Genomic DNA, 27,221 nt, shown 5'->3' with positions numbered 1-27,221 from the left:
AGCCGACTCCTCGCAATACATCCGTACCGTATGTCTTCGATGACGACAACGACTAGCTTAGTCACCGCCGATAATACCATCGACCTGTTGTAACCACGGGTCCTGCCACTGCCATACCTTGCATCGTATCCCCGCACCAACCGTACGTTGCACGACGCTTTATAGATGCATAACTCTCGAGACTTCAGGTAATCTTCCACATAGTCTCTAAATCCAATCTAATAGCTCTTGATACCAATTGTTAGAAAATTAGCTCTCGCGGCCCGCTAATCTCCACCAACGAAAACGTAAATTGGATCTATGAAACAACTTGCACGATCACAGATGACAATGCAGACACGATCTTTGTTTACGAGATTCAGCCAAAGCCTAGATCCCCGGAGCATGATTATGAGTGCTCCTCCCCAATACCGCAACACCGGTCGTTCCGGGGTCCCGGCATCATGCCGTCCCTCCCCTCCCCCTGCGAGCTTGTCGTTATGGTTACAACAGCAGCCCTCCTCTCATATTTATAAAGAGGCTCGGATTATAGAGTATGACACGAACTCTACACTATTCTGCTAAATACAACTCAAATCACCTTGTAACGACTCGTACAAATATTCGTCACAACGTCTAACAGATTCTATCACACCACTAGGTTGCGACAACCCAATTGTGATTCGCTGCTGATGGCTCGCCGTACACGGAATCAAATTCAAGCGCTGTGACCTGGGAACCGAGAGCGATGATGCTTCCTGATTCCTCCCAAGCCTATAGAAATAGAAGAACAATTTTCCCTATACACCCTACGTATGATGCATCAACAGCTTGTCATGCTCTAGATATATAGCAACTACAGGTTACATGTACATCCCCTCATTCTGGTCTCACGTGTATCTGATCACTTCTCTCACCTATCCAAGGCTATGGCGAGCTACTATTTGTCCTCCAGTTGGCTTTCAGAGGACGGTGTGGTTGTTATTTCTCAGTACAATACCATCAAGTGGTGTTGTCCAGATAAATGCTCTTACTAGTTACGTTTTTTTGCTTAAAAAGGAGTAAGCTTACAAGAAATTTGCCAAATTAAAGAACATCCATTTCCCGTAGCCACGACGGTACCACTAACACAAATCCATGACACACTACTACAAAAAAAGATTCGTCTTGGTGTTCAAAAGGTTTCGTCCTGGCGGTCGCTTGCATTCCGTGACATACCACTACAGAAATAATAATTCATTGTTTCTGCTTTCTGATAAGTTGGTATTCTGCTGATGCTCTTCTGCTTTCTGAAAGAGCATGGTGTCTCGATTGATGCATTCCGTGACATACCACTACAGAAATGATAGTTCATTGTTTCTGCTTTCTGATAAGTTGGTATTCTGCTGATGCTCTTCTTCTTTCTGAAAGAGCATGGTGTCTCGATTGATGCTCTTTTGTTATACAGGTTATCATTTACCACGGATTAAAAAAAGAATGGGTTTAAAGCTCAGTCAAGTGAAAGTATAAAAAATTGACCTAAACTACAAGGGAAAAAAGAAAGCAGCCATCAATACCTAGCACCAAAGCTTCTATGGCGGTAAGGATTTTTTTTCCCCATAACCGGACAATCCTGAATTTCATTATTGCAAAAGCAATGAAAATACAAGTTTAAACCATCTCAGCCAGATTTAATGTTTTACCTATGATCATATAATATAGACCAGAACAACAAACCAACACACAGGGTTGGAACTGATTGTCTAGGAAGACACCCGAGTAGACTAACTAAGAGAACATCGGCACAACAAAACACTACATCTAGCAGAGGCTTCCTTACACCAGGCATCGAAAGGAGAATCTACGATGTGGGTTATTGCGTAGAGCACAAAACACCATCTGAGATATGCATTTGGCTAGATGTCTCCAATGTCATCTAAGCGTGCTGAGCACATGCACAGTCTGTACAAGTGTAGGCTGCGGCCGTGGTGGCAATCATAAAGTCTTTGCGATCACAAGAGCCCTCGATGGAAGCACCAAGATAACTCCATATGCTTTTTTAGATGAAAGAAGTTTTATTAAAAATAAAGTTCTGGCCTTTCTAGCAAGCCGATACACGCAGCCTATATAAAATAGAGAGAAGAAAGAAATGGTAGAAGTCTTCTCTATGACGTTAGAGCAAGGCTACCTCGCCTGCAATGGTTAGTGCGGTAAGGATAATCGGATGTGAACTAATCGGATGTGAACTAGCTTGCTCTGCTTGCGGAGAAAAACCAACCAAGAGGGGCGCGCTAGCGCGCCCCAAGACGAATGAGACTTAGTGTGCTCTAAGCAACACAAAATCTCACACTCAGTATACAACTAAGGATTAAGATGTCGCCTAGAGGTGAAGGGTAAATAGATAAATCTTGCAATCAATGAAACTAACTGCCAATTGTCAGAACTAAACTGGTCAAGCAGGTTTCCAAAACAGGTCAGGCCAGTTTTAGGGAGATTAACCCAAACAGTAACTAAAACACTGCTAACAGAGCAAAACCAGTCAGGCGTGTTTCCAAAACCTGTCAGGCCGGTTTTGGGCAGTGACACATGAAATCAGTGTTCAAGCCCCTCTAAGAGTTCTAGCACAAACTAAACTTGGATATATGATTTGTAGATGATTTCAAGGAGGTTCAAGTAGTTCCTTCACACAACACAACCACATACACCAAAATACATCGAAGCGGAAGAAGGAATACTTGCTAGAAATGAACAATTGAGGCAAACCAAATCAGAGACATGAGGAGTTGTTTTCCAGGTTCACCACCATGAACCCTATGTCTCTGTTGAGCAAGCTCTTAGGATATGATTCTCTTTCAACTCCTTCCTTTGAGCCTGGGTCTCTTTCAGCCACTTTCTCCGTTCCACTGATGATGTTTCCCTTTGTGGAGGTAAGATTGCAGCCTGCACAAACTCGCCACCTGCCACCAGATGTGTCCCTAATCAATCAACATGATCTTCATCACACCACTACGCATGGGGCCACAACCACTTCTAGATCTAGACACCTACTCGCCCCTACATCTCACCACACACCAGTGCCGTTAGGCACCCATGCTGAATGCAAGTCCCACCTCACCCAACACGGACATGAACCGAAACCAGGGATGAGAGGAGTGAGAGATATGAGAGAGCAGGAGGAGAGATGGGGAGGAGATGGTCGCCGCCACCGCCACCGCCATTGGTCAGCGACAGCAATGGCCAGCAAGGCTGACGGCTGGTGGATGCTTTGGGTGGTTGGGAGAATCCTAGTTGCATTGCTTTGCTTATCACTTGTCATGCACAACCCTAACTGATCCATCCCATTTGTTCTCTGTGATATGCATGCCCTTCATCTCTGTAATGCTAGCATCATAGATGTAGAATCTGTCCTTGAGGGAATGGCCAAGGCTAAGATCTGGCAGAGGTTGGCCGGGAGATACATTTCACCGAGCGCGACTCCGTGAGGGTGAGTTACTGAGTTCAGTGGTGGGGTCGAGCCACGGATGAGCAGGGGTGTGGGCTGGCACGGGTGATTGGAGGTGACAGGCAAGCAAATATAATTGTACTCATTGCCTGGAGCATTTGGAGCCGATATAATTTAATTGTTATAAGCATTTGGATAACAAGGAATGATTATATCTTCAATAGTAAAATTCCCACCTTAACTATAGCAAGATTTCAAATTTAAGCATGAGTTCCTCTCCTTATGCATAGGGCAAACAAGAGTTACTTTCCTCTTATAGAATAATGCATACTCCCTTTGTCCAAAAGACAATACAACTCTAGTTTTTATCCAAAGTCAAACTTTTTAAAGTTTGATCAAGTTTATAGAGAAGATTATCAATATTTATGACACAAAATAAGTACCGACAAGCATGGAATATATTTTTACAGTATGTCTATTTGGTGCTATATATGAATGTTGATATTATTCTCTATAAATTTGGTCAAACTTAAGATAATTTGACTTATGACAAAACTAGAGTTGCATTCTTTTTAGAATGAAGAGAATACACAATATTGGCTGGTGTCAGAAGTTTCCATTTTATTTTCTATATCTTTAGTAGTTCTTTATAACCCTTCTTTTATTTTAAAATATATTAACTAGTAGGGGCCAGCCCCCTCCTTTTGCTCCAGAAAAAAAACATCCAACCACTTGCATTATTAGAAGTTAATTAGGATACCATATGAAAACAAAATTCTTTCAAGCACTAGATAAACCTGACGAGATTACCTACACCACTATCTCACCTTGTATCGTGCGATCAGTAGCATCATGTGCAATCTCTGGTGGATGCACTCGGAATGCGGTTGATTTCCACCTTTTCCAAAAAGGTAGGGACAACCTAGTTGCGATGGATTGCTGATCGCTCGTTGTGCATAGCTACGATGTACAATGATATGGTCTGGAAAGCGAGAGCGGTGATGCACAGATTCCTTATTCCTCCCAAGCCTATAGAATAAAGTCAACCCACATGTATGAAGCATCCTCAGTTTGTCATGCTCCAGATAGTAGCTACAGCTTCTATGGTGTCTCATGATCTCATCCTTCCCTTCATCATATTTATGGCACCCTTTGTCCTCCACTTGACTTTAAGAGGAGAGGTGCAGTAGTTGTTGCTTCTCTTGATAATGCCATCAACTGGGTGTTGTCCGTATCAATACTCTTGCTCGTTATTTTTTTTTATAAATCTCTTGTCGATGAAATGAGCACCCTACGGTCAGGAACCAGTAAGCGTGATCTTAACATGTAACAATCACAGGATGTGCTCTTGCAGTCAAACTTGAAATTAAGCACAGAAGTTAAAAAAAGAAACACGACCCACTTGCCGGTGGTGATCAACAAATCCAGTAGCACATCAAACGTTTTTTATTTTTATTTTCGCACGAGTGACTTTAATTCCATATTTGCAAAATCCTGGCTTGTCTTTCTTTGCTAGTTATCACTACACGATCGAGAGAGAGTGACGACAGAGGATGAAGTTTAGCATCATGCATGCACCCATGGCCAAAGATTTCCAAATGGGCCAGGCCTAGCGTCAGGTGCAGCCTTTGGGCTTTGGTGGGTGCACCCAGAATAAGGGTGATTACCTCACCCGACATTACAAGAGCGCGACAACCTAGTCGCGATGCGCTGCTGGTGGCTGGCCGTGCACAGAGACGTTGCTCGGAGCCGTGGCCTGAAAACAGAGGATTGGGATGCACAGATTCCTGATTCCTCCCAAGCCTATAGAAATAGAAGAACAATGTTTTCTCTACACCACCATGTATGATGCATCAACAGCTTGTCACACTCTAGATATACAGCAGCTACAGCTTACATGGCCACGTCTATCCGACCATTTCTCTCACCTATCCAAGGCTTTATTAACTAAGAGAACGGTGGTGGTTGTTTCTCCCTACAATACCATCAATGGTTTTGTCCATATTAATAGTCTAGCTAATTTTTTCTTAAAAAAGTAAGCTTGCTTTTTCCAAATTAATGAACATCCATTTCTGTAGAGAGGGCGGTAAATTACGGAAGCATCATCTACACCATGATGATCTGCTACGCCAATACACGAGCGATTCTAACGTGTGACAGTCACAGGATTAGCCACTCACCCACTCAGTATCAACTGGGGATAAAAATTCGGTGGCATGCCATGAGAAATTTTGAAAGACTTTCCAATTTAGTCAGTTGTTTCTTATCCTGATAAGTTGGCTGATGTTGTTATGCTTTTGAAAGATCCTGTTGAAGTGATCGATAGATGCTTCTTTGCTGTACAGATTACCAGTTACCACAGGTTAAAAAAAATTAAGCATGAAGGTTTTAAGCACAATCAAGTAAAAGAAAATAAAATGTTGACGTATAGCTAGAGGGGTAAAAAGAATGTGGCCGATATACACTAGAAGATTAGATGTAGTAATTTATAAAATTATTTCTCATCATAAGCTAAATGGAGAATTATGAGGTTCTTCTAAAATTTCCATGCTTCATAGTTCTCTATGTAACTTACGCTAGGCAATAATTTTATACATTAATGAATCTAGTATGAGGAATATTAGTTATTTTACTATAATTTTTTTAAAGTGTTTTATTACCATAAAAATTCAGACAAGTTTTAAAAGTAGCCTAATCTCATGAATTTTTAGTTTCAAAACTATAAAGGTACACGTGAGTTTTTTTATGAAAAAAGGTTCATCTTCATTTGTTTTATCACTGCAAAAAGATTCATCATTTTTTGAGGTGATTTGGATATCATTTCGCCTGAGTGAACTGATAAAAGTGACGGGAATGTCAAATAAAGAATGTCAAAAAAGAATGAAAGTTAGAACTTGATTATATTAGGGAGGGAAAAATTTTCAGGACCAAGGAAGAAATTGAGTTATCTTGTAATGTCAAATAAGAAATTGCACTAAGGGTTTGAGAGAACACAGCCAAATCATGTTGAGAATATACTTCTGCCTCAACATCTCCAATAACATCTAAGCCAAACACATGCACGATTTGTATTACTATGGGCTGCCGACATGGTGGCATTGGTAAAGTCTTCGCCGTCATATGCAGTCCTCGGTGGATGCATCCAGAGTACGGGTGGGTGATCCCGCAACACGAGGAGAACCCTGGTTGCAATGCACTGCTTATTGCTCGTCGTGCACAGCCCCGAACTACTGTGTTGCTGTGAGGAACACGAGCAACATGATCCAGAGATCCCTGATTCCTCTCATTAATTCCTATAAGGCTATAAAACAACCGACCACCAAGCAAACAAAGAAAGCAGTATTGTATCCTACACCAACTATGCTGGGATCCACAGCTTATCATGTTCTATAGATAGCAGCTACAGCTTGCATTGGCGTCTCTCTTCCTGCCTCTCATGTGGACATGCAGACCAGATATTAGTAATCATCCAAGGCTATATATCCCTACCCTCGGTCCTTCACTAGGCTTTAACAAGGCGGTTGTTGTTGTTGTTGTTGTTGTTACCCTGTACGACACCGTTACGTTTAAAGTGATGGTCCATATTACTCGCCATTTACTTTAGAGGAGGAATATGTTTCTAGAAAATTTTCAAACTAAAGACACTTCCATGCAAAGGGGTGGGGATGAATATGTAACTAACAAATGGGCTGTAGGCTGCAGCCCACGAGATAATTATAAATACCCTGATCTTAAGGTTGCATTATTGATAAAAACGAGCACCACAGCGGACACACACCAAGAACAATTTCCACATGACACAACTGAGTTTCACTTTCGATTAAGCTGCCGTCACGTGAATTGTTTGACGTGCAGTTGATTTTGATCAGCTCAGGGCATCAGCTTCTCCCGTATTCCGCAAGAAAGCTATCTCGCCTACCCCCGCTCGGCTACGTGCACGCGGGCACAACATTCGCCAGATTCACAATTTTCTACCTGGCCTGCTCATGATAAATCTACCACATTACTACTACAAGGTCACTTCGGCAGAGTGCATATTTATCAAGAAGGCACGACCCTGGTTTGTGTAATTGGGTCAGATAGTGTTCCAATCAACAGATCGTGTTGATTCTCCAAAGTCTCAGCAGTATAAAAGTTCCATGTCGATTTTCATCAGTCAGACTAAGATAATCAAATGATCTAAACTACGACCGATCAGCACCAAGCAGACAATCGAGAGGTTGTCGTGGTTGCTAAATTCACACAAGCATCCTTCGTCTTCCATCCGTGTCTTCATCTTGTTCCAGCTGTTCCATACAGGAAAAGAATGAGTCAACAAACCAGAAATTATGGAAAACACAAAACCAGCTTCAAATTTTCTTCAGCAGTTTAGTCCTGTGAACCCCAATGCATGCGTCTGCACAAGTTTCAGCGATGAAATCATTCACAGAACTTTTTATTTGTGTGTGGTACCATGGAGGTGTGACGAAATAGCTATGGGATTTTGTTTTGCATTTTGGTCTTCGAGAAGTGGAAGGTAATTATTGTGGAAACTGAAAATGACCTGGCATAGAGTCAGAATATTCAGACTGAATTTATACGTTTTTACCTCACTCGTAACCTTCCTAGACCTCTTCCCTATCTTTGATCTCTTTTGTTTCTTTGCTGCTTGCTCATCTAAAAGATCATCATCAGCATCTGTATAACCTGCAACTATTTTCAAAAACATTTAAATCATATTAAAATTGGTATTTTTCCCTTCTTGTGCCAAGTAAACCTCACATCTGGTAACATATTTAAGCAGGCCTAGGCAAGGTTTAGAATCAAGAATTCGAGTGACATGCGGTTTCTTCATGGAAACTACTGGACCAAGAACATAGGAGAAGAATCTTTGCAAGGCACAACTCCCACAATGGTTACATGATAAATCAATAGAAAGATGGGAGCTTCTTATACCATCTTCACCATTATGAAGGCCTTCAAAGTCTTCGATGTCCTCCATTTCCATTTGGATCTCATCAGGCTCAATGTACTCCATCTCATATTCCTGCATTGACAAGTGAACTCAAGTATATTGGAATGCATGTGAACAGCGAGAAAACAAAAAAATGAGCTTGTGACTATGAATGCTTACTTCTTCATCTTCTGGCACAAAAACAACATTTTTTCCATCATGTTCAACAATGTTGTCGAAGGGGTAATATATGCCTTTCTTCCGACGTTCGAGTAATTCACTTTGAATACACTGCAAGCTAGGAGGTGCATGTGTTAGAACGTGTCAATGGATAATCGGGACCTGATAAAGAATGTCAGGAAAATGACATTATCTATTTTTGCAGCCAGTTCAGCTTTGCTCGCTTTCATGTTACCAATCTGAGTTTTCTTCCTGGGTACGGTCATTAACTTCTCCCTAAAAGAGTGGGAAAATATGATTAGCAGTATTTCCATATGCCAGAGAATAAAGTAATCAATAAGTTTTTTCTACAACAATGTACTGCTGTATCATTCATAGCCCTTTTTCTTATCACATTCAGAAGCAAAATAATAATGATGATGATGATGATGATAGAAACTATCATAGTATGGAAATCAGTAGCAGAAGTACCCACCTCACTTTCAGTTGAAGTTTTCTCATTCTTATTCGATACTGAGTCATTTTTGTCAGGCGCTGCTTGATTTTATGCACAAGTAACTGTGGCCAAAATTCCTAAAGGAAGGAATAAAGGCATGCTATCAGGGCTTGAGAAAATTTACACTTGAAGTTTTCAATACAAAGTACAACATAAAGAGATACACACAAGATGCTTGTTGATAACTTCTATTGCTTTCTCATAGTTCCTTGGCAATTTAACCCTCTCCCACAATTTATTTGGCACATGAGCTCTTTCCGCAGTTTTCATGTACAAGTAAAAAATTCCTGCATAGCCCGTAAAGGGAAAACAGAATATATAACAATATCACAAAAATATTCATATGATAACTATGCATAGCTTACAATTGAAAAGATCAAGAGCTTAACTAGAACTGATAGGCAAGTTAACAGGACACCCTTGGACAAAAAGATGCCTCAACTCCAATGTTTCTATTACTAACTCGTCCTTGTGGGCTAATTTGACCCATAAAGAAACACAACTTAAAGGGCTGTTAGGATGATACAATACTCTTCCATTCTCCTTAGTCCTAAAATGACCGATAAATGAGCCTCAATATCGCCTTCTACATCATCAATAGGATATATATAGCACAGCCACAACAATCAGATAATCCTCAGAACCGAACTAACCAATTCTTACATGATAAAGATTGATCGTTAGAACTGCTTGGTAACTATTAATTTTTTGTCAACAGTGATTGTTCATTTATATTGTAGGTTATACAACTTTTTTTCGTAAATAACACAAACAGTATAAAAATTATCATTGTCAAGTCGCTCAATTAATCAAAAAATCATTCCCTGCACACTGATCAGATGCACCGATTCAATTATATTGGCTAGTCGACTAATAATCAACTAATTTTTAATTAATGAAATATATATACCAGAACATGCTCTACGAGATGTTAATATCTTGAATTAGATTTACAGTAGGCGATAGGCTGACCTGAACCAGCTAGTCGATTTGATCAACTAGCACTATAACAACTATTTGTTGCCCAAGCGACTAGATTCAATTTTGCGATTTGAAAACATTGGTTCTACACTTCTAATGATACACCCAAGCATCAATCTATTGGAGTAACCTGGTCCATTAGTTGTCGATCATTTGGTGCGTCGGCTGCAACCAAAACGTCTTAGTTAACTTTGGTGTTATAGAATTCTAACTTGGTTCATTAACAATCTGTTGGCCGTAGCTGATTAGATTATGTCCAAATTGGGGAGCAGTTGCTTTGGGGACTACACGCCGAAGCTAGACGGTAAAGACTATGTTCCTTGGTATTATGCTCAGTCAATTGTTGCACAAGCTACAATTGGGCACTATAATTAACTTTGGTTAAATAATCATCACATCTAAGAACTAAATTTCACTCGTGACATCGTGACACTGTCAGACGTGATAGGAAAATAAAGTAGTATATATCCCCAAACAACACATACTATGCACTAATAACAAATGACCATAGGTTATGAGGTCCATAACACACGGCCATTAACTAAGGCTTACCATCACTTTATGAATCACCAAACACACAAACAATTCAGGTAACTTCATACCGATAGGAGGCGACATCAGACCATGGAAAGGCGATCGATCACTCACCATCGTGATCTTGGATGGTGGCGTAGCGGCTGTTGGCGAGGGGACAGGAGCTCCGGTTGCAGATGCCCGTCACGTTGTAGGGATTCCTGCAGAAGATGCCCGTCTCGATCCTGCGAGAAACGCCGCAGCCGCTCCATCATCAGAAAAGAAGAAGGGGAAAAAGCAAAATTATAAACACGAGAAGATACGACGGCCGCCGTCGTACTTGGCCATGAAGCTGCAGTGGCCGTGGCGGATGCAGTGCCACACCACATCGTCGCTCATCTTCGACGACGGCGCTGACGCTGGGGGCTGGGTATTCTCCTGCTAGTAATGCTTGATTGATTGCCTAGGGTTTTTGGACGGCGGCGAGGTTTTGGTGTCCGGTGATGGGTTGGCCAGGGCCCAGGGGGAAGGGGCACCGCGGCGAGTACGTGCATGAAGGGGTTTTTCTGAGGGTGTGGGCCGGGCTGGAAGTTTTGGGCTTCGAGATAAGCCTGGGGTTTCTGTTTTAAGGTTGGGAGGAGACTACATAGTGCATACTAGAGGGATTTTGCTGTTTTTGTCAATTTTTCAACCAATAGAATCCTGACACGTATCACACTGTTTATGGAAGGGAAAATTCAATGGTCATCATTGTTCATTACAGCATTTGCTGACACCTGGACTCTGATTCATTTGCTTCAGCATTCCGTGAGCTAAGAACTTCTGATAAAACTTCTGACCAAGATCAAAGTGGATGCCTTAGCCTCTATTGAGTTTCAGGTACCACAAACTTTCTGATGAGATTATTTTTTTTTTCTGAAATGAGATTTTGATGAAATTCTGACTAAGAACAAAGTGGATATCTTAACCTCTATTGATTTTAAAGTACCACAAACTTTCTGATGAGTTTTTTATTTTTCTTTTCTGAAATTAGATTTTGATGAAACTCAGAAGAGCGAAGAGTTATTTTTGTACGCAATGTAGGAACCGTGGCATATGCTAGGAAGATGTAATTATGTATTTGCTTAAGAATGTTTGGATCTCTGAATGGCATCTTACAGTGGACAACGGAGATGCTGTTGAGATATTAGTCACAGCTATATTTGGACAATCGCTATTTACAGCAAACAATTCTGAATTTTCCGATGAGCATGGCAAGCCCAAGAGAGGCTGTCCCCCCCAATTCCCGGCCATGCCGAAGCCAAAGGGGAAGGCGAAGAGGCCCGTGCCGCCGCTGCCGCGGCGGGGGGCAGGAGGTCGCTGGCGACCCGTCGCGGCGGGCGGCGGGCTGGGGCTGGCGGCCGCGGCGTACGTCGGCGTGGACTACCTGCGGCACCTATCCCCGTCGTGGCATGGGCGGCTGCGCCCGGCGCTCTGGGCGGCCCTGGCGCTCGCCACCGCCGCGCGCGCGCCTTTCTACCGCCGGTGGGACGCTGAGCTCCGCGCCGCGCCGCGGTTCCTCGCCGCCTTGGTGTTCATGCTCGCGGCATTACTCTGCGAGGCCATCTCCGTCCGCTTCATCAACACCGTGCTCGGCCTCCAGTGGCATAGGTTAGCTCCTCCTCGTGATTGAGGCATTGCGAAACCGACCAAATGTTGAAACGTTTTCGGATTCTCCTACACAAACGTGTGATTAGTACATCCACGGTGGCGTTTAGGTTTGGTTGGGTTACTCTTACTTATTTTTAGCACCCGTCAGATCGAATGTTTAGATACTAATTAGGAGTATTAAATGTAGACTATTTACAAAACTCATTACATAACATAAGTGGAGGCTAAACGGCGAGACGAAACTATTAAACCTAATTAGTCCATGATTTGACAATGTGTTGCTACAGTAAACATTTAATGATGGTTTAATTAGGCTTAATAGAGTCGTCTCGTCATTTAGCCTCCATGTGTGTAATGAGTTTTGTAAATAGTCTACGTTTAATAATCCTAATTAGTATCTAAATATTCGATGTGACACATGCTAAAAATAAGCAAAGCAACCAAACGCAGTTTGGTGTTTGACTGCAATTTGCAGTGCGCACTAGGTATATTGAATTATGGTTATTTATAATCAAAATTTAGTAGAAGTATGGCTTAGTAAATAGCAATGTGGAAATTTGGCATTTTGGGCGTTGATTGTCATGACAGTGAAATTCACTGCCCTATACATGGATAAGCTCTGATTTTTTTTTCACATCAACACCTGATGTGGCCAGCTCCTTCCTAGTTCCTTCTACTCTCTGGCATTTCAGAATTGGAAAAATTATTGCTGTTACCAAACTATTTCACTTAATGGTCGAGTGGTGACGGGATCAGGCTGTACTTCCTGTTTCTAGCTTGTCTTTAGCAGTTACCTACTTGTCTTCACTTTGGCTACAGTTTAGTATGCAGCTTAATGCAGCAATAGTTTCTGAAATTAGGCATCGCTGCATCAGCCTTTTTGCGTATATGAAACCATCTGTCCATGGTCAGGCTTTCTGGTTGAACATCAACTTATCCCATTCCAATTGCAGACAAGAACTAAAGAAATTGTGGTGTCATCATCTAGTGACCCTGCATAGAGTGTTATTCTGGTTGAAAATTGAATGATTTCTTTAGTTAGCATGATATCTTATAAGCCTGCAAGTCTGCAACATATTCTAAGACACATGTTCTTTTTTAAAAACCTTTGGCTATTAGTAGCTTTATTTTTCCTCAACCTACACTTTGTAGATATTTCAGTTCGATTCATTTCAGTGCAATCAGTATTCTGCACTTCTAAAGCATAAGAACTCTTCACTATCACTCTCATTAAATAAATAAAACTATTTCACTATCAAAGAAGCTACACTAAGACAGGTCCACTGTTATCAACAGATCTACTGCTCCTCTTCCTGACACTGGCCAGTGGATTCTTCTAGCATTGAATGAGAAGCTTCCTCAAACTGTGGTTTATCTACTCAGAGCTCGCATCATCGCTCTTCATCATTACTTGATGTTGTTTATCATGTTGGGGTTTTCGGCATTGTTTGACTGCATCAAAGGTCCTGGACTTGGAATAGGCTCAAGATATATGTTCACTATGGCAGTTGGGCGTTTGCTCCGGACCATAACATTTCTTGCTACAATTCTTCCGTCTGCACGACCTTGGTGTGCTGAAGCTCGATATCAAATACCTGACTATCCACATCCTTGGGCACAGAAATATTATGCTCCATATGCTTCTGATCGGTACATGATCTGGAGGGTTATGAAAGAGGGCATGCCATATGGTCAGTACATTCAGCTTATTACCCTTACTGTTAGCTGTTTATAGGTATATAGCTGCTTTGATAGACCAGTATGAGCTCATTTGCTTTTCATCCTTCCTGATTAAAGCTACTCCTCAAGACTACCCTGATGAGTATAAACCTGAGTGGGGACTGATGAGCTTCTTAGTAAACATTTTGAGGCCAAGCACTGGAGAGGGGCCCTCATGGTATCATTTGCTGAAGAAATCAAGTGGTGGTTGTAGTGATCTTCTGTATAGTGGACATATGCTTGTTGCTGTCCTAACTGCTATGGCATGGATGGTATGCGATGTTTTCATCTTCCCAACTGACCAGATTGTTTGTGCCATGTGTTTACCTTCCTTTCCTGCACTCCTGCTGCAACTGAAATAGATTTTAACTGGCCAGAATCATCCTATTTTAGGATATGTTGTGCACAGGAAAAAAAAAGATAGACTTGTACATCCTATATATAAAGTTGTATTTACTTCCTTGCAATTGTATCATAATGTGTTCTGTACTGTCCTAGATACTCTGTGATAATTACTGGTCTATCAACCCATTTCATTGCTACCTCAAAAACAAATCAATACATTGGTATATATGGTATGTATAACTAATGCTAAGTTGCGAACTTTGCAATGAAGACTTAACAATAGCTTCCCTCTTTTTAATTTGTCTTGCTGAATCTATGTGTTCATATGTCACCTTGAACAAATATCATTTTAACACCTTAGTGCCTTATCATTCTACGTTACCTCACAGGAAGCATATGGGGGATGGAGCTCTGTTGTGATATGGTTCCTCGTCGTCCACAGCGCTCAGAGGGAGATACGGGAGCGTCATCATTACAGCGCTGACTGCATCGTAGCAATCTACGTTGGAATGCTCCTGTGGAGGATGACTGGGTTCCTCTGGTCTGCAAGGGAAACCAATCGATCTAGAAGGATTGCCAAGCTTGATGAGGTTCATAACAGACTATTCCACTCTGCAAAGGATTCAGACATCATTGAAATAAGGAGCCTGCTAAGTGAGGTTGAGTCGGCTGGTCAAGAAAAGAAGGGCTTCTCACAGCGCATCATCTTCTCCTTCGCTGCAGCTACGATTGTTTTCATCCTCTTGTTTGTTCTTCTGGCATTCACACTAACCAATGACGGATGATTTCTTGATGTCCCACCAATTTTGGCATTCCCATTCTTTTTAGGAGGAGCTTATTTTAGTCAGCTTAGTGAGTTAAAAATTATGGGTTTTCGGTTCAAAGGGTTTTTTTTTGATACTTGGTTTTCGGTTCAAAGGTTGTTTAGGGTACTAAGGAAGGAGGGCATAAGACATGCCAAGCCGAGGGGCTGGCAACAATTGTAAAGGATTTTAGTGCAATAATCTAAGCAGAACTTGTTTTGACAGGGGCAGCTACATACATAAAACATATTGTCAGCTGAATTGTATAGATTAACTTTTCATGAGAAATATTGTAAGCTGAGATGTACATACATGATGCATACGCAGCTCTTATTTTCAAAAGCATTCTATCAGTTGACTATATATGATAACTTTCACATAATTTAACTTGTGCGCACATCGGTGGCTGCTACCTAGAAATGGTCTGCAATTATGTTTGGTTTAGTGCCCTCCAATTGCCACACCTTCTCTACCAGGCTAGTCTCAGTGGAGGTTTCATTAAAAATTTTATAACTATTAAATAACATGCTATATCATCAATTTTGCTGACGTGGCAAGGTCATTATGAGGAGAGAGGAGAGGGAGTTTCATCATATATGATGAAATCCAGCAGACATAGTTACCAAGTTATCAGCTTTGGTAACTATAATATAAAACTGTGCACTGAGACTGATCTAAATACATAGACCGTCAGTTAACCTGTCCGCTTCGCTTAAAAAAAAAGTGCCCTCGAATTGCGGTAGAGGGAGTTGCAGACTGTCTGTATCTATATAGCATCAGTTTTACATTTTCAAAGTCTAGTTTCTGTTCCTTAGAATTATTTGCGCGGACTGGATCTGAGGAAGTTTTTATACAGACCAAGTTCTCGATGTGTTCAGGGTTCACATTCAGAGCACCGGAACCTTATGCAGTATGAATTGAAATTGGCGGTCCTCTTGTTGCCAATTCTCTGGTAGAAATGTTAACAACACCCAAAATAAAAATAAAAAATCGGAATCAGATAAGGTGATTTGCATCCTTAGCTCCGAAGAAAACTGGCGAAATGGCCATTTGATGTGTACCTTTCCCTTTGGCTCCATTCGGGCCGTGCGCGTTGGACTGACAATAACCAAGTCATGACCTCGTGGGTTCACAATGACAGGACAGATTAAGACTTCAATTGATAGCGCGTTCCCGTTTTTTCCAACCGGCCATAGAAAGCATAGCAAGTACTCCCTCCGGCCATTCCAACTTTTTTTGAAAGTCAAAACATCTCAAATTTAATCAAATTTATACAATAATAAAATACTAACATTCGTGATACCAAATAAGTACCATTAGTTTCTTCATTAAACATATTTTCATAGTATATATCTATTCGGCGTCATAAATTTTTGTAATCCTTTCTATAATTTTGATCAAACATAAAATGATTTGACCTCTTAAAAAAATTAGAATAACTTACAATTTAGAATAGAGGAAGTAGCAACCAATACTTTCGACCTCTCTTTTCCTCTCTTATCCACCTGCTTTAAGGTACTTTTCAGCGTTTGGCTATTGAAAATATCGATGCGATGTGCGCAGCACCATTAGGACGCGTAATTTGTTTTTGGTCAATATAAGAAACGCAAGTGGAGAGATGGTGGTATTTGACTGGCTAGTGGGGGTGGTGTTATTGGAAGAGCAGACGGAGGGTTCGTTTCGTCCTATAAATACCGGTGGTTTCCCGATTCATATCCATCGCCACAACCAAAGACACCATCGAAAGGTCTTACAGCTGTCATCACTAGTTTCTCGACGACCGGCCATGGCTGAGGAGAAGAAGCACCACCACCTGTTCCACCGACACAGCAAGGACGACGGCGAGGAGGAGGCGAGCGCCGGCGAGGTGGACTACGAGAAGAAGGAGAAGCACCACAAGCACCTGGAGCAGCTCGGCGGGCTCGGCGCCATCGCCGCCGGCGCCTACGCCATTGTACGCTAAGCACGCACGCATATTCATTGATTCTCGTCGTTGCTCGTACTGTGTGCTGACCACGCACGCGTGTTTTATGCGTATATGGCGCTGAACGCGACTCCAAAAAATGATGCAGCACGAGAAGCACAAGGCGAAGAAGGACCCCGAGAACGCGCACGGGCACCGGGTGAAGGAGGAGGCGGCGGCGGTGGCGGCGCTGGGCGCTGCCGGCTTCGCGTTCCACGAGCACCACCAGAAGAAGGACGCCAAGAAGCACGCCGCTGACAACTGACCGATGATGATGATGATGATGAGCTATAAATAAATTCATATAGGCGCCTGCTTGCCTGCTTCGCCATTGCTTGTTCTGCTTTTCGCGATTGTGAGATTGGTTCGTCGTCGTCCTTTTTGTTCCTTGTACGCGCCAGAGCCATGGACGACGTTCTGGCACTGGTTTCCTGCGTGCCAGATCGCCTTGGGCTCGACCGATCCGTATTCCTAAAATAACTGTGTCTGTTTCCTCTGCACAGATGTGTAATATATGTATTACTAAAATACATGTCTAGTTCTTACTTATTTGGTACATCGTTGATTTGCTAGCTGCCGCTAGGTACTTCCCTCTGTCTTAAATTGTAGATTATTTTTTTATTTTTAGATTTATAACTTTTACTATCTATCCGGATATAAATGTATATGAATCTATCCAGCTATAAATATATGTGAATCTAAAAATAATAAAATGACCTACAATTTGAAATGAAGGGAGTACTCACACAATCGGGCTATGAACGCCTTACGTTTTAACCCTTTTCCTCGTACCGCGCGTGCTGCAAATCAAACGTGGAGCAAGCGTTTCTCTGCCTCGGTGGCGCGGGCGCCGGCGGAGTCGCCGTAGGACATCGCATCGGCCGTCGCGGTGACTGGTGATCTCCGGCCTGCGAGGGGGCCAGAGGCCCAGGCCCGGCTTCCCTGACTTCTTCGCCGGGTTGAGCAATTGGGGGCCCAAAGCTCCTTTGCCTTGGTGTGTGAGACCGACCGACCATGGGAAGCATGGCCCAAGGAATCGCACGTCGCACTCGCGGGCTATCTAATGGCGCCGGCGGGCGGGGGCTGACCGATATCAGAGCAGGGCGGATTCCCTGACTTCGCCGGGTTGAGCAATTGGGGGGCCCAAAGTTCCTTTGCCTTGGCGCCAGCGGGGGCTGACCGATAGCAGCAGCAGAGTAGGGTCTCTTTCGCCTTTGCATCGCGTAGTCACCGGCGAACCGCAGCGCATATCTCGGTTACCGTGGCACTAGGAATCCACGGAAGAACGACGAGTCAGTGACGACGACGACTCTGGTAGGGGCAACCAGAATGTGATACGAAGAAAGCAACAGTAGAGTACGCACGCAACCGGTTGCTTCTTGCTACTGCACCATCCTTCCGTTATAATGATGATGGCAGGGCAGCTTCAGCATGTAAAACATCCACATGATGACACCATGATTGAGTCCTTCCGAGCGCCTTTGTCCGTACGCGTTTGGACCTGCCCCTGCTGGCCTGGCCCGTCGAGCTTCTGCTCCCGGCCGCATCTCCCCGCCGTGAGATTCGCGTGTGCGCAGGTGACGGTGCAGTTGGTGTGTCTGGGTCACTGACGTGTGAGTCCGGGCACACTAACTGCAGAGGATGAGAGGATCGTCTCCGGTGACGGGCAATCCGGCCGCGCGGTGAAGCTGGGCTGCTGGTGCAGAGCTGACGAGACGTGTATTTGAACTCCGCATGTTTTTTTTTTCCTTTTTCTGGAAAGAAATGAACTTGCAGCTTGAACAGGGCTGTGGGTTCAGTATACATTTTTCCCAGGACACCGAGAGAGATTCTCTTTCTCTCGGCTGTTGATGAAGAGCTCGTCGGTGGTAGGGGGCCCCGCCATGGCACTATGGCCTATGAAAGGACGGAGGAGGGTGGCAATGGCAAGGAGGGTAGAGCCGTAGAGGGGGAACCAAAGCGAGTGCGTGCGCCCCCGTGCCAGCCATTGATGTCGCAATTATCGGGCCCAAAAAGGCGCCCTCCTCGTCCTCGGAACCCACGCGCGCTCCCTCCCTCCCCCATCGGAATCCCATCCGGATCCGAAACACGGAGCAAAAGGCCTTGGCCTTCAAACAAAAGCCGCGACCGGAACCGGGAACCCCACGCTGCAGTCTGCACAGCTCTGCACTGCCCTGCCCAGTGCGGCAGTGCCGACCACCTTCTCTTTGTCCGCGTCTGACCTGAGCTGAGGCCGCGGGTGATTAACCGCCCAAAAGGCCCGGGTGATTAGCTGCAAATCCACATGAAGATCTGGCCGCCGATTAACATAACCCTTTGCCCCATCATCATGGTGCCCGAAAAGTGGCAAAGCCTGCTGCCCCCGCTTTGTTGTTATCCTGTGCCAGGCTTTGCTTTCTCCTCGCCTAGCTCTTGACCTCTTGTGATGCTCTGTGCTCTCACTCTCGAGTCTCGACGGTGGTGGCTCCCGTCGGGCTTTGGGCTTTGGCTTTTTACCTAGCCCCTGCAGTCCCTGCACTGCACTGCGCACAGGTCACCAAACTCGCCAGTCGCCACCGCACTGCGCTAGCTGCTCCCCACCACCGTGTGCCTCCCCTTCCCTTTCCTTCTTCAACGACGCCCTCAAAGGCTTCCCACTCGCTGCCCACTGCTAGCCACCAACCGAAGAGCACCGGCACCGGCATCGCAAGAGGAGTAGACAGTAGAGTAGTGGGAGGACACGAGAGCTCATCAGGACCGGAGGGGAAGAGGAGATGGGTGCAACGGCGACGACGACGCCGTGCAACGTCCTGGGGCGTTCCCGCCCGTTCCTCGCGCTGTTGCTCTGCTTCCAGCTCCTGCACACATCGCAGGCCTTCGAGGTACGTAAAGCACCAGACGCCGCCCATTGTTCGGTCGGTGAAGTCGCATGCAGGAGTAAGCTGCTAACTGTCGGTGCCTGAACAATGTAACGTGATTCAGCTGCGCGGCGGCCACAAGGAGGAAAAGGTCCCGCTGGCCGTCATCGTCCCGGACCCCTCGCCGGAGCTGTCCGGCAGCAACCTGCCCCCGGCGCCGCTCGCCGCGCCGCCGCCGGTGTTCGGCGGCGGCGGGGACGACATGAGGCCCAGGCTGCCGACGGAGCGCTGGCGCCGGGGCAGGGGCGAGGTCAGGCGTAGCGCCGCGCACCCCCCGGCGGCCGCCGCGGCTTCCTCCCACGACGCGCGCGCCCCAAGGACGGCGCCATCGGCGAGCCCTGGCCCCGCGCGCGCCGGCGCACCGGCCCGAGCCCCCATCGCCGGGGCCGAGGCGCCCGCGCCGGCGCCGGACTCCGGGAGCGGCGGCTCGGCGTTCATCAAGAGCAGCCCGGCCGTGCCGGTCCCGCGCGGCGTCACGGACACCGCCACCATCCTGCCCATGCCGGCACCCGGCGAGAAGCGGCAGGTAGGTACTAGTGCCCTAGTGCCACTCCGACGCCGCCGCCCATGCATGGTTACATCATCTTTATCCAAAAATAAAATCATGGTTCCATGATTCATCGCGCACGCTTTTACCTACCTAGTCTTTTCTCTGCTGATTCTCACATCCTTGGCTTTAGGAGTGCTTCTTTTTGCTAAAAACTTTTAAAAGATGTATTGGAGGAGAAAAAAAAAATGCACCACAGCCCACTTCTCACGTGCCATTTTGGATCATTGCGTTCTCTCCTCCTCAATTATCATGTGCCATTTGGTCCTTTATTTGCATTTTGATTCTCTCGTCATGTATCTGACTTGTTCCATCATTTTTCTTGTTGCAGGAAGTGGGAGCAGCCACTTCGGTTCGAGCCGGATTGGTGCCGCTGCTGCTTGGGCTCATCGTCATGATGGCGTCTTTTGGGCTTTAAGCTCTGGTAGATCCGTAGATGCATGCATGCGGCTTGAACTTTAAAGTAGTCCTACCTAGCACTGTAGTAGAGATAAAGCTTCTTCCTTTCTTCTCTCTCGTTCTTGCTTTCTGCGGCGGCTAAATCCTCTGTAAACAAAGCTCGTCTTCCTTTTTATCTGCCACGCACGTTATTGTCATCCTTTTACGTTCACTGACTGATGTGCACCAAAGCGAAAAAGCACTGCGTGGTAGGAGTATATTCGTATATGCAGTGACACTGACTCAAAACGTAGAGGGTTAGTGCCAAAAAGGAAGGGGAAAAAAAAAAGGAAGACTGTGATACGGTTCCTCGGTCCATCATTGTTGTCCAGCGATTGATCAGTGACGTCTTTGGATGCTAACCTTTTTTCCCCCCAACGTTCAGCACCCACCAATGTCACCGCCCATGGCCCACACGTCTTCGAAGCAGTCCTTCTCAAGCAAATGCATGCCACGCCACGGGCAAGATGAAGGTGGGAGAGAACTCTAGTCTTCCGTGTCCCCGAGTCAGACCCAACCAAGACACCACCATCACCATGTAATTTCTACACATGTCATATCATATAGACATTAGCAATAAATAGTTTGTTCAAAATAAAGTATTAACCAATCTCCTCTTTTCTCTCTCCTTTCCTCTTCAATCTCCCTTCCCTATTTCTTGGATTATTTGTGGACATGATTTATCGCATGAGAAATTATTTCCTTCTCTCCCTTCGTTAACTCACATGCCACGTCACTCTTTTACTTACATAACCTGTTATTTTTAGTGCTATAGAAACAATCCTAGTCACCGAGTTGGGACTGCCCTAACCCCTCACCCTCGTTAGGAGATAGAGGAGACCAGGTCGACGTAGACAAAGAAACGGGGACTTTTGCCGGGCGAAATTATACGACGACCTCAGTGCACGTGACAAGCTGCACGGTCACACGGAGCGCACCGCTAAATTAATCAGCCCGCGTGAGACTCATGGGCTCCATCACTCAGCCCCAAGGCAACCATTAAGCTAATGATTGGTAGGGTGCATTACCCTCTGTCCAGGCTTGTATAGTGCAGACCACCATGGAAGCCTGCATAGCCAGTGAGCCAGGCTTAAGCTATGCAAAAAGGCTAGTCCGGCCTGCATAGCTGGAAACGAAAACCAGTCCCGTTTCCGCTTATGCAGCCTAGCTAGTGCCCCGCGGAGTCGAGTTTGTCGTTCCACACCTTCGGCGTGCTACTCTGCCTCACCTACCTCCTCACGCCATGCTCGAGAAGGGGATGTGCAGGGGAGGGAACAAAGAGGCGGCGCTACTGAGGCATGCCAAGTTCGGCGCCCCCGACGAGGGGAGGTGCTGGAGTCCAGCAATGCGGCGGTCCTGCGGCACACGGCGGCCAGAGACAAGGCGGCGGCTCGGGCTCTCCTTCTCTTCCGCAAGCTGCTGGAGGATCGCAGCACGTGGTGCGTGAAGGCGCGGCGCTTTTGCTCGTCGATTTCGCCGCCGTTGGCTCTGCCCACTCTGTCGAGGTGCTCGTCCTCCTCCCCCATCGAGGCTTCAGCCACCGCAGACCATAGGAAATAGCTGTGGCTGACCTTGATTGTTTCTCCGTTCACCAAATCCAGCATTTCAGTACACAAATCAAGCCTCCACAGCACCAAATCTAGCTCCCAAGAGTCCAAATTGAGCTCCTACCCTCGAATCGAAGCTAGACAATGTCTAAATTGAGTTCATCACGAACATGAGAGGAGGCGGAGGAGCATTAGGATAACACATGGATGGTTCTGGTGCGTGGCCTCGGAGTAGTTGTGGCCTAGGAGCAGCATGCGGAGCATTCGGATAGCGCTACACCCTCCGTATTGAAGCTGGCCGGTGATGGAGTAATTAATCTTCTTCTCCTTGATTATATATGCAATTTTTCTTTCTTGGGAGAAGACCGAACCTACACTCCTCTCCTATGGTGAGAGATGGAGTTAAACTCACCCTACCAAAGATAAGGTGACTATATCCAAGCAAAGTAGGCAAACGAACACGATCAAACCAATGCAGGCCTAGCGGCAAACCAATCACGAGCCAAAATGACTCTATAAGAGCAACTCCAACAGAGTTGCCATCCAACTCCCCGAGCTAAAATTGTAGTAACTCAACATTAAAATCACTTACTATCTCAATTATTATCCTATCCGGCTAGCCAAATTGACCCTCCCGCTTGCCAAACTTGGCAAGCCAATCCCGCTGGCCAAACTGGCTTGCCAAGTGTGGGCCCCACGCGCCTGCCATCCCGCGATGGTGGCGCGGGCGCGGGAAGCCTGAGAAGAGGGAGAGGCGGCGGCGGGCGTGGGTGCAGAGGCTGGATGACGGCGACGATGGTGGCGCGGGCGCGGGGGAGCCGGAGAAGACGCGCCGCCAAGGGAGCCGGAGAAGAGGGATGGTGACAGGCGCTGGGAGGGAGAGGGAGCCGGAGAAGAAGGGAAGAAATGAATGGATGAGGAAAAGATAGAGAATGAGAAGAAAAGAGAGGGAAGAAATAATGGAAAGAAAAGAAAAGGAAATGGAATAGGGAGTGGAGGCAACTGGCTGTTGGAATTTGGAGAGTGAGAAATGGATAGTCTGTTGAAACGAGCAACTTAATATGAAGAGGAATCTTTTTGCCAATTGAAATAGAGAATCGAAAATGGATAGTCCATTGGAAATGCACTAAGCCAGGCTTGAGCTGGCTATGGGCTACTCTTAGCCAGGCTCCAATCACAGCCTAATTGATCAGATCAGGCATGCTCGTGTCAATTAATTTATGCACAAGAAGCCCACAAAAAGCGGCAAGCGGCCCATGTTCACTGTGCCCGCGGGCCGCCGCGGCGGCCTCCTCTCTAACCGAACTCGGAAGGAACCGAACCGAACCGAACCCACCCCCACCAACCACTCGCGTGCGTCGCCTCGCCTCGCCCTGGCCTCCCCGGCTCTCCGACGACATCCCTGTTCCTCCTCCGTCGCCGGCAACGCCCCTCCCGCCCCGGTCTACGAATCCCCCCCCCCCCGACCCCCCCCGGTGGGCTCGCTTGTCAGGTAAGATCGCTTTCCACCATCCTCCCAACCCTGATGCTATTTTAACGATGTGGGCAAGCTTCGGTCTCAAGGCATTTTGTCTAACGATCTAATACTGTTTCTCATCGCTTGTCTAATTAATGTTAGTGGTAGTAGAAATCGAGGCGAATGCCGCATGCCGAAATTTTTTATTTGTGCTCTCACTCCATTCTTGCATTTGAGCAAGATGGCCCGAGTTGGAACAGGCGTGCTATGAATTAAAGAAAGGGAGAAAGAAAAGGTGTTACTACCCTGAAGCCTGGCAGTTATCAACTTCACAAAGAGATTTGTATGCCCACATGTGCTGGAGCCGGCATTTCTAACAGCTTTATTAATATAATCGATAATGATTTCCTGGCTTCCATAGCAACGTTCAATGTCCTTTTCGTCGACTTCTCAAGTCCAATTTGGCTTGTTTCTGACTTGGGATAGCTGTTCATACAGTGAGTTTGTCATAATGCCATTTTAGGATTTTATTACCCCATGTTCTAATTAGAGCACTGTTGTCTTTGTGGTTGTTTTGTGCCGCAACATCATCGAAAAGGGAAGCAAACAGTTCAACATGAAGGCCCTAATTCTTGTTGGAGGACATGGAAATTGACTTCTGCCTTTGACATACATATTATCATGAAGCCACTAGTGGGTTTTGCTAACAAACCCATGTATGTGGGCATCTTAGTTCATTATATAAGAGGGCCATAATTCATATTAGTAGATTATGCACATAATTAGGTTCATCGGTTTTTTAAGAGTTCCTTCTTATTTCTTTCACTCAATGATCGGTACTATGTAAAATCACCAAAACCAAAACCAAAATCATGGACCCAAACTTTGCATTTGATAAAATCAGCATTTTCTTCATACGCAGGGCATCATTGATGCCATTCCCATAGCATCTGTATTTTGTGTAAACAAGTCATAACAGAAAGTGGACTTTTAGCAAGTTCTTCTGAATTTTATTCTTTCTAATTTATGTCCAAGCTCATGATGTTGATGCTGAACCAACCAACTATGCTAATCATTGCGCAGATGACTTGTACATCCAATTATGCATTGTGTGCTCCAAACAAGTTATTCTTTCAACTGATGTGCAAAAGGATGCTTTGAATTCAAATTGTTTTTCTTTTCAAATATGAGCAGATTGAAGCTTTGAAGCATGTTGGTGTGACAGAAATTGTTCCAACCATCAATTACCATCCAGAGGTAAACAGCATGAGGGATTAGTATGGCAATTGGTCATTTTGTACTCTGGTTTTCATGCTGTAAATGATGCCGCCTCTTTATTTTCTTCAGGATATGCACAACTTACTGAAGGATTCTGAGGAGGATCTTGCGTGAAAATCTTAGTCACAGTCACAATAGACAGAGCCCCTAGCTTAGGGACTGCTGATCATAAGCTTGTGGATGGATCTGGTGAACCCTTTTTCGTCCTAAACTGTGATAACATAAGTGAATACCCTTTTGCTGAGCTCGTAAGATTTCAGAAGACCCATAGTGGTGAGACTAGAATTATGGTCACGAAGGTAAATAAAGGTTCTTGCGGTCTCCATTGTGGCGTAACCATTTTTCGTAGCAACTGACTTTTCCAAGACGGCCAGGATCGGTGAGGGGTGCCTGATCTGATCGGCCCCGACGTGGCCATCGGAGCAGGGTGCGTGGTGGAGGACGGGGGTTGCAATCTGCGAGTATATTCGCTCCGATTGCAAATGGAAGTTGTTTAAGACATTTATAGCACAAGAACAACTTGATATACTCCTAGAAAAATCTGTTTAAACAGCAACATAATCCAGCGATGCACACCCTGGTCCACAACAACTGTCCTCCCAAGTCCCAGTGCTCCAGATAAGCTTGCAAGCACAGGCTCTCAATCTCACGCCACGCCATTAAACCGAACTACCCCACCCAAAAAAACAGAGAAAGAATTGCAAGACAATGTCCTTTCTTTTTTCTTCAGGCGGAGGCATCATCAGCAACCTTGCTTCCCTCGGCACTTGGGGCAGCAGCATCAGCAGCAGGAGGAGGAACAACAACTTGGACCGAGTCAGGATCGACGCGCTTCTCTTCTTCGTCCTCCGCCTGCACGTCGCCATGCGGATCGTCCTTCAGCTCGCCGGCCGCGTCGTCCTGCTGCTCGGTTGCGGCTGAGGCCTGGACTGGTGCTTGTGCTACCGTCGTTGCTCCGGCGTCGTCGCCCTCTGGTTCCACAGCCACAACCTTCCCTGCCTCCTGATCAGCCTCTCCATCGCTAGTCGCTGCATCCTGAGACAGCAAGTGCAGCGATTGGTTACTGTGTTAATCCTTTGCTGCTTAGCTGTTTTTTTTTTCCATTGTCATTTCAAAGAAGCATAGATAGCTGAAGCTTGGCAGCACTCAAGCACTGAGACCCTCTTTGGCACGGTTTATTTCAGCTTTGGCTTCATCTATTTCACGCAAATCGAGACACTGTAGCGTGAAGCCGTTTTGTAAGCTGGGACTAAAATGAACTATAAGTCGGATGAAGCTAGTTTTTTTTGGCTTCACCGGTTTTGGCTTCACCGGTGAAGCCGCTTTGAGATGAGCCATGCCAAGGGGGGCCTGAAGCAGTAAAGGAGGGATGAGCCGTGCCAAGGGGGGCCTGAAGCAGTAAAGGAAACAAAGCTGCTGCAGCTCACCTGTTTGAGCAGGTCGCTGAGGGACCTCCGGCGGCTGGCGTCAGCCGGGTCGGCCTCGGCGGCCGCCGGGACCACCCCGTCGGCCTTCGCCTTCTCCTCGCCTGCCACCACCACCGGCACCGCCGCGGCGTCCTCCACAACCAGCGGCGCCTCTCCCTTGACCTTGAGGTCACCTGGCTTCGTGGCGCACGCTCCCATTGCCAGCACCACCAGCAGGAGTGTGAGAGAGATATGAAGGAGACGAGGTCCGGGCCGGCTTAATCAACCTATCTAATCTAGTGGAGCATGCCCAGTGGACAGTGGTCAATGGAGAGAGCAATGCGTGCGTTTGTATATGTAGCGAGAGGGAGAACGCGGGCAATGTGGCTTTGCCGCCGGCCTCGGCATCATCAGCGCTGAGAAACTGCAAAAGCGTGCGAGTCTTTAAGAGACTTTTAGGCCCCAAAGGGTCAGGGGTCCCTCCGGCAAGCGTCCTGGGGCGCAGGACCCGGCCGGCCGGGCAGCTCGCGTTTCTATTGCTGTACTCCAACACAGCCAGCCAGCATGCTTCCCCGTTGCAAATAAGAAATACTAGCAGTATCATAATCATATTGCAGGTAGCAGGTTGCATAATAAGTGAAACAAAATGCTACCGGAGCAGGAGAGTGC

At 45.8% G+C, this 27,221-nt stretch overlaps 6 protein-coding genes across 7 annotated transcripts; 4 read left to right on the top strand and 2 right to left on the bottom strand.

The window, feature by feature from the left end:
- Positions 1 to 7,638: 7,638 nt before the first annotated feature.
- Positions 7,639 to 10,902, bottom strand: LOC101769381 (protein MAK16 homolog). Its single transcript, XM_004952642.2, has 9 exons — positions 10,844 to 10,902; positions 10,639 to 10,748; positions 9,178 to 9,296; positions 8,989 to 9,086; positions 8,702 to 8,789; positions 8,514 to 8,624; positions 8,336 to 8,426; positions 7,989 to 8,086; positions 7,639 to 7,686 (listed from the first exon to the last, which is right to left on the bottom strand). The coding sequence occupies exons 1-9, from the start codon at positions 10,900 to 10,902 to the stop codon at positions 7,639 to 7,641; spliced, it is 822 nt and encodes a 273-aa protein (XP_004952699.1).
- Positions 10,903 to 11,745: 843 nt separating this feature from the next.
- LOC101768978 lies at positions 11,746 to 15,331 on the top strand. Its single transcript, XM_004952641.4, has 4 exons — positions 11,746 to 12,153; positions 13,450 to 13,844; positions 13,951 to 14,144; positions 14,607 to 15,331. Exons 1-4 carry the CDS (start codon positions 11,795 to 11,797, stop codon positions 15,000 to 15,002), a joined length of 1,344 nt encoding a protein of 447 aa, XP_004952698.2. The 5' UTR covers positions 11,746 to 11,794; the 3' UTR covers positions 15,003 to 15,331.
- Positions 15,332 to 16,724: 1,393 nt separating this feature from the next.
- LOC101768572 (abscisic stress-ripening protein 3) lies at positions 16,725 to 17,539 on the top strand. Its single transcript, XM_004952640.3, has 2 exons — positions 16,725 to 16,974; positions 17,093 to 17,539. The coding sequence occupies exons 1-2, from the start codon at positions 16,807 to 16,809 to the stop codon at positions 17,246 to 17,248; spliced, it is 324 nt and encodes a 107-aa protein (XP_004952697.1). The 5' UTR covers positions 16,725 to 16,806; the 3' UTR covers positions 17,249 to 17,539.
- A 1,845-nt stretch (positions 17,540 to 19,384) lies between these two features.
- LOC101768165 (skin secretory protein xP2-like) lies at positions 19,385 to 21,025 on the top strand. The gene is made up of 3 exons (XM_004952639.2): positions 19,385 to 19,844; positions 19,945 to 20,406; positions 20,759 to 21,025. The coding sequence occupies exons 1-3, from the start codon at positions 19,737 to 19,739 to the stop codon at positions 20,843 to 20,845; spliced, it is 657 nt and encodes a 218-aa protein (XP_004952696.1). The 5' UTR covers positions 19,385 to 19,736; the 3' UTR covers positions 20,846 to 21,025.
- Positions 21,026 to 21,920: 895 nt separating this feature from the next.
- On the top strand, positions 21,921 to 26,458 carry LOC105913838. 2 transcript variants are annotated; one of them, XR_001163333.2, is made up of 4 exons: positions 21,933 to 23,904; positions 25,063 to 25,125; positions 25,216 to 25,445; positions 25,521 to 26,458. XR_001163333.2 is itself a non-coding variant. In XM_022827203.1 (3 exons), exons 1-3 carry the CDS (start codon positions 22,164 to 22,166, stop codon positions 25,258 to 25,260), a joined length of 315 nt encoding a protein of 104 aa, XP_022682938.1. In that variant the 5' UTR covers positions 21,921 to 22,163; the 3' UTR covers positions 25,261 to 25,398. The 2 variants fall into 2 exon arrangements, 1 of the variants encoding a protein (XP_022682938.1); XM_022827203.1 differs by lacking the exon at positions 25,521 to 26,458 and having other exon boundaries at positions 21,921 to 22,370; positions 25,216 to 25,398.
- Positions 25,673 to 27,034, bottom strand: LOC101767757 (skin secretory protein xP2). The gene is made up of 2 exons (XM_004952638.3): positions 26,574 to 27,034; positions 25,673 to 26,181 (listed from the first exon to the last, which is right to left on the bottom strand). Exons 1-2 carry the CDS (start codon positions 26,769 to 26,771, stop codon positions 25,873 to 25,875), a joined length of 507 nt encoding a protein of 168 aa, XP_004952695.1. The 5' UTR covers positions 26,772 to 27,034; the 3' UTR covers positions 25,673 to 25,872.
- Between the last annotated feature and the right edge of the window lie 187 nt (positions 27,035 to 27,221).

This window comes from Setaria italica, chromosome I (genome assembly GCF_000263155.2).
Source record: "Setaria italica strain Yugu1 chromosome I, Setaria_italica_v2.0, whole genome shotgun sequence".
NCBI lineage: Eukaryota > Viridiplantae > Streptophyta > Magnoliopsida > Poales > Poaceae > Setaria > Setaria italica.
This window is presented reverse-complemented; position numbering and strand designations above follow the sequence as displayed.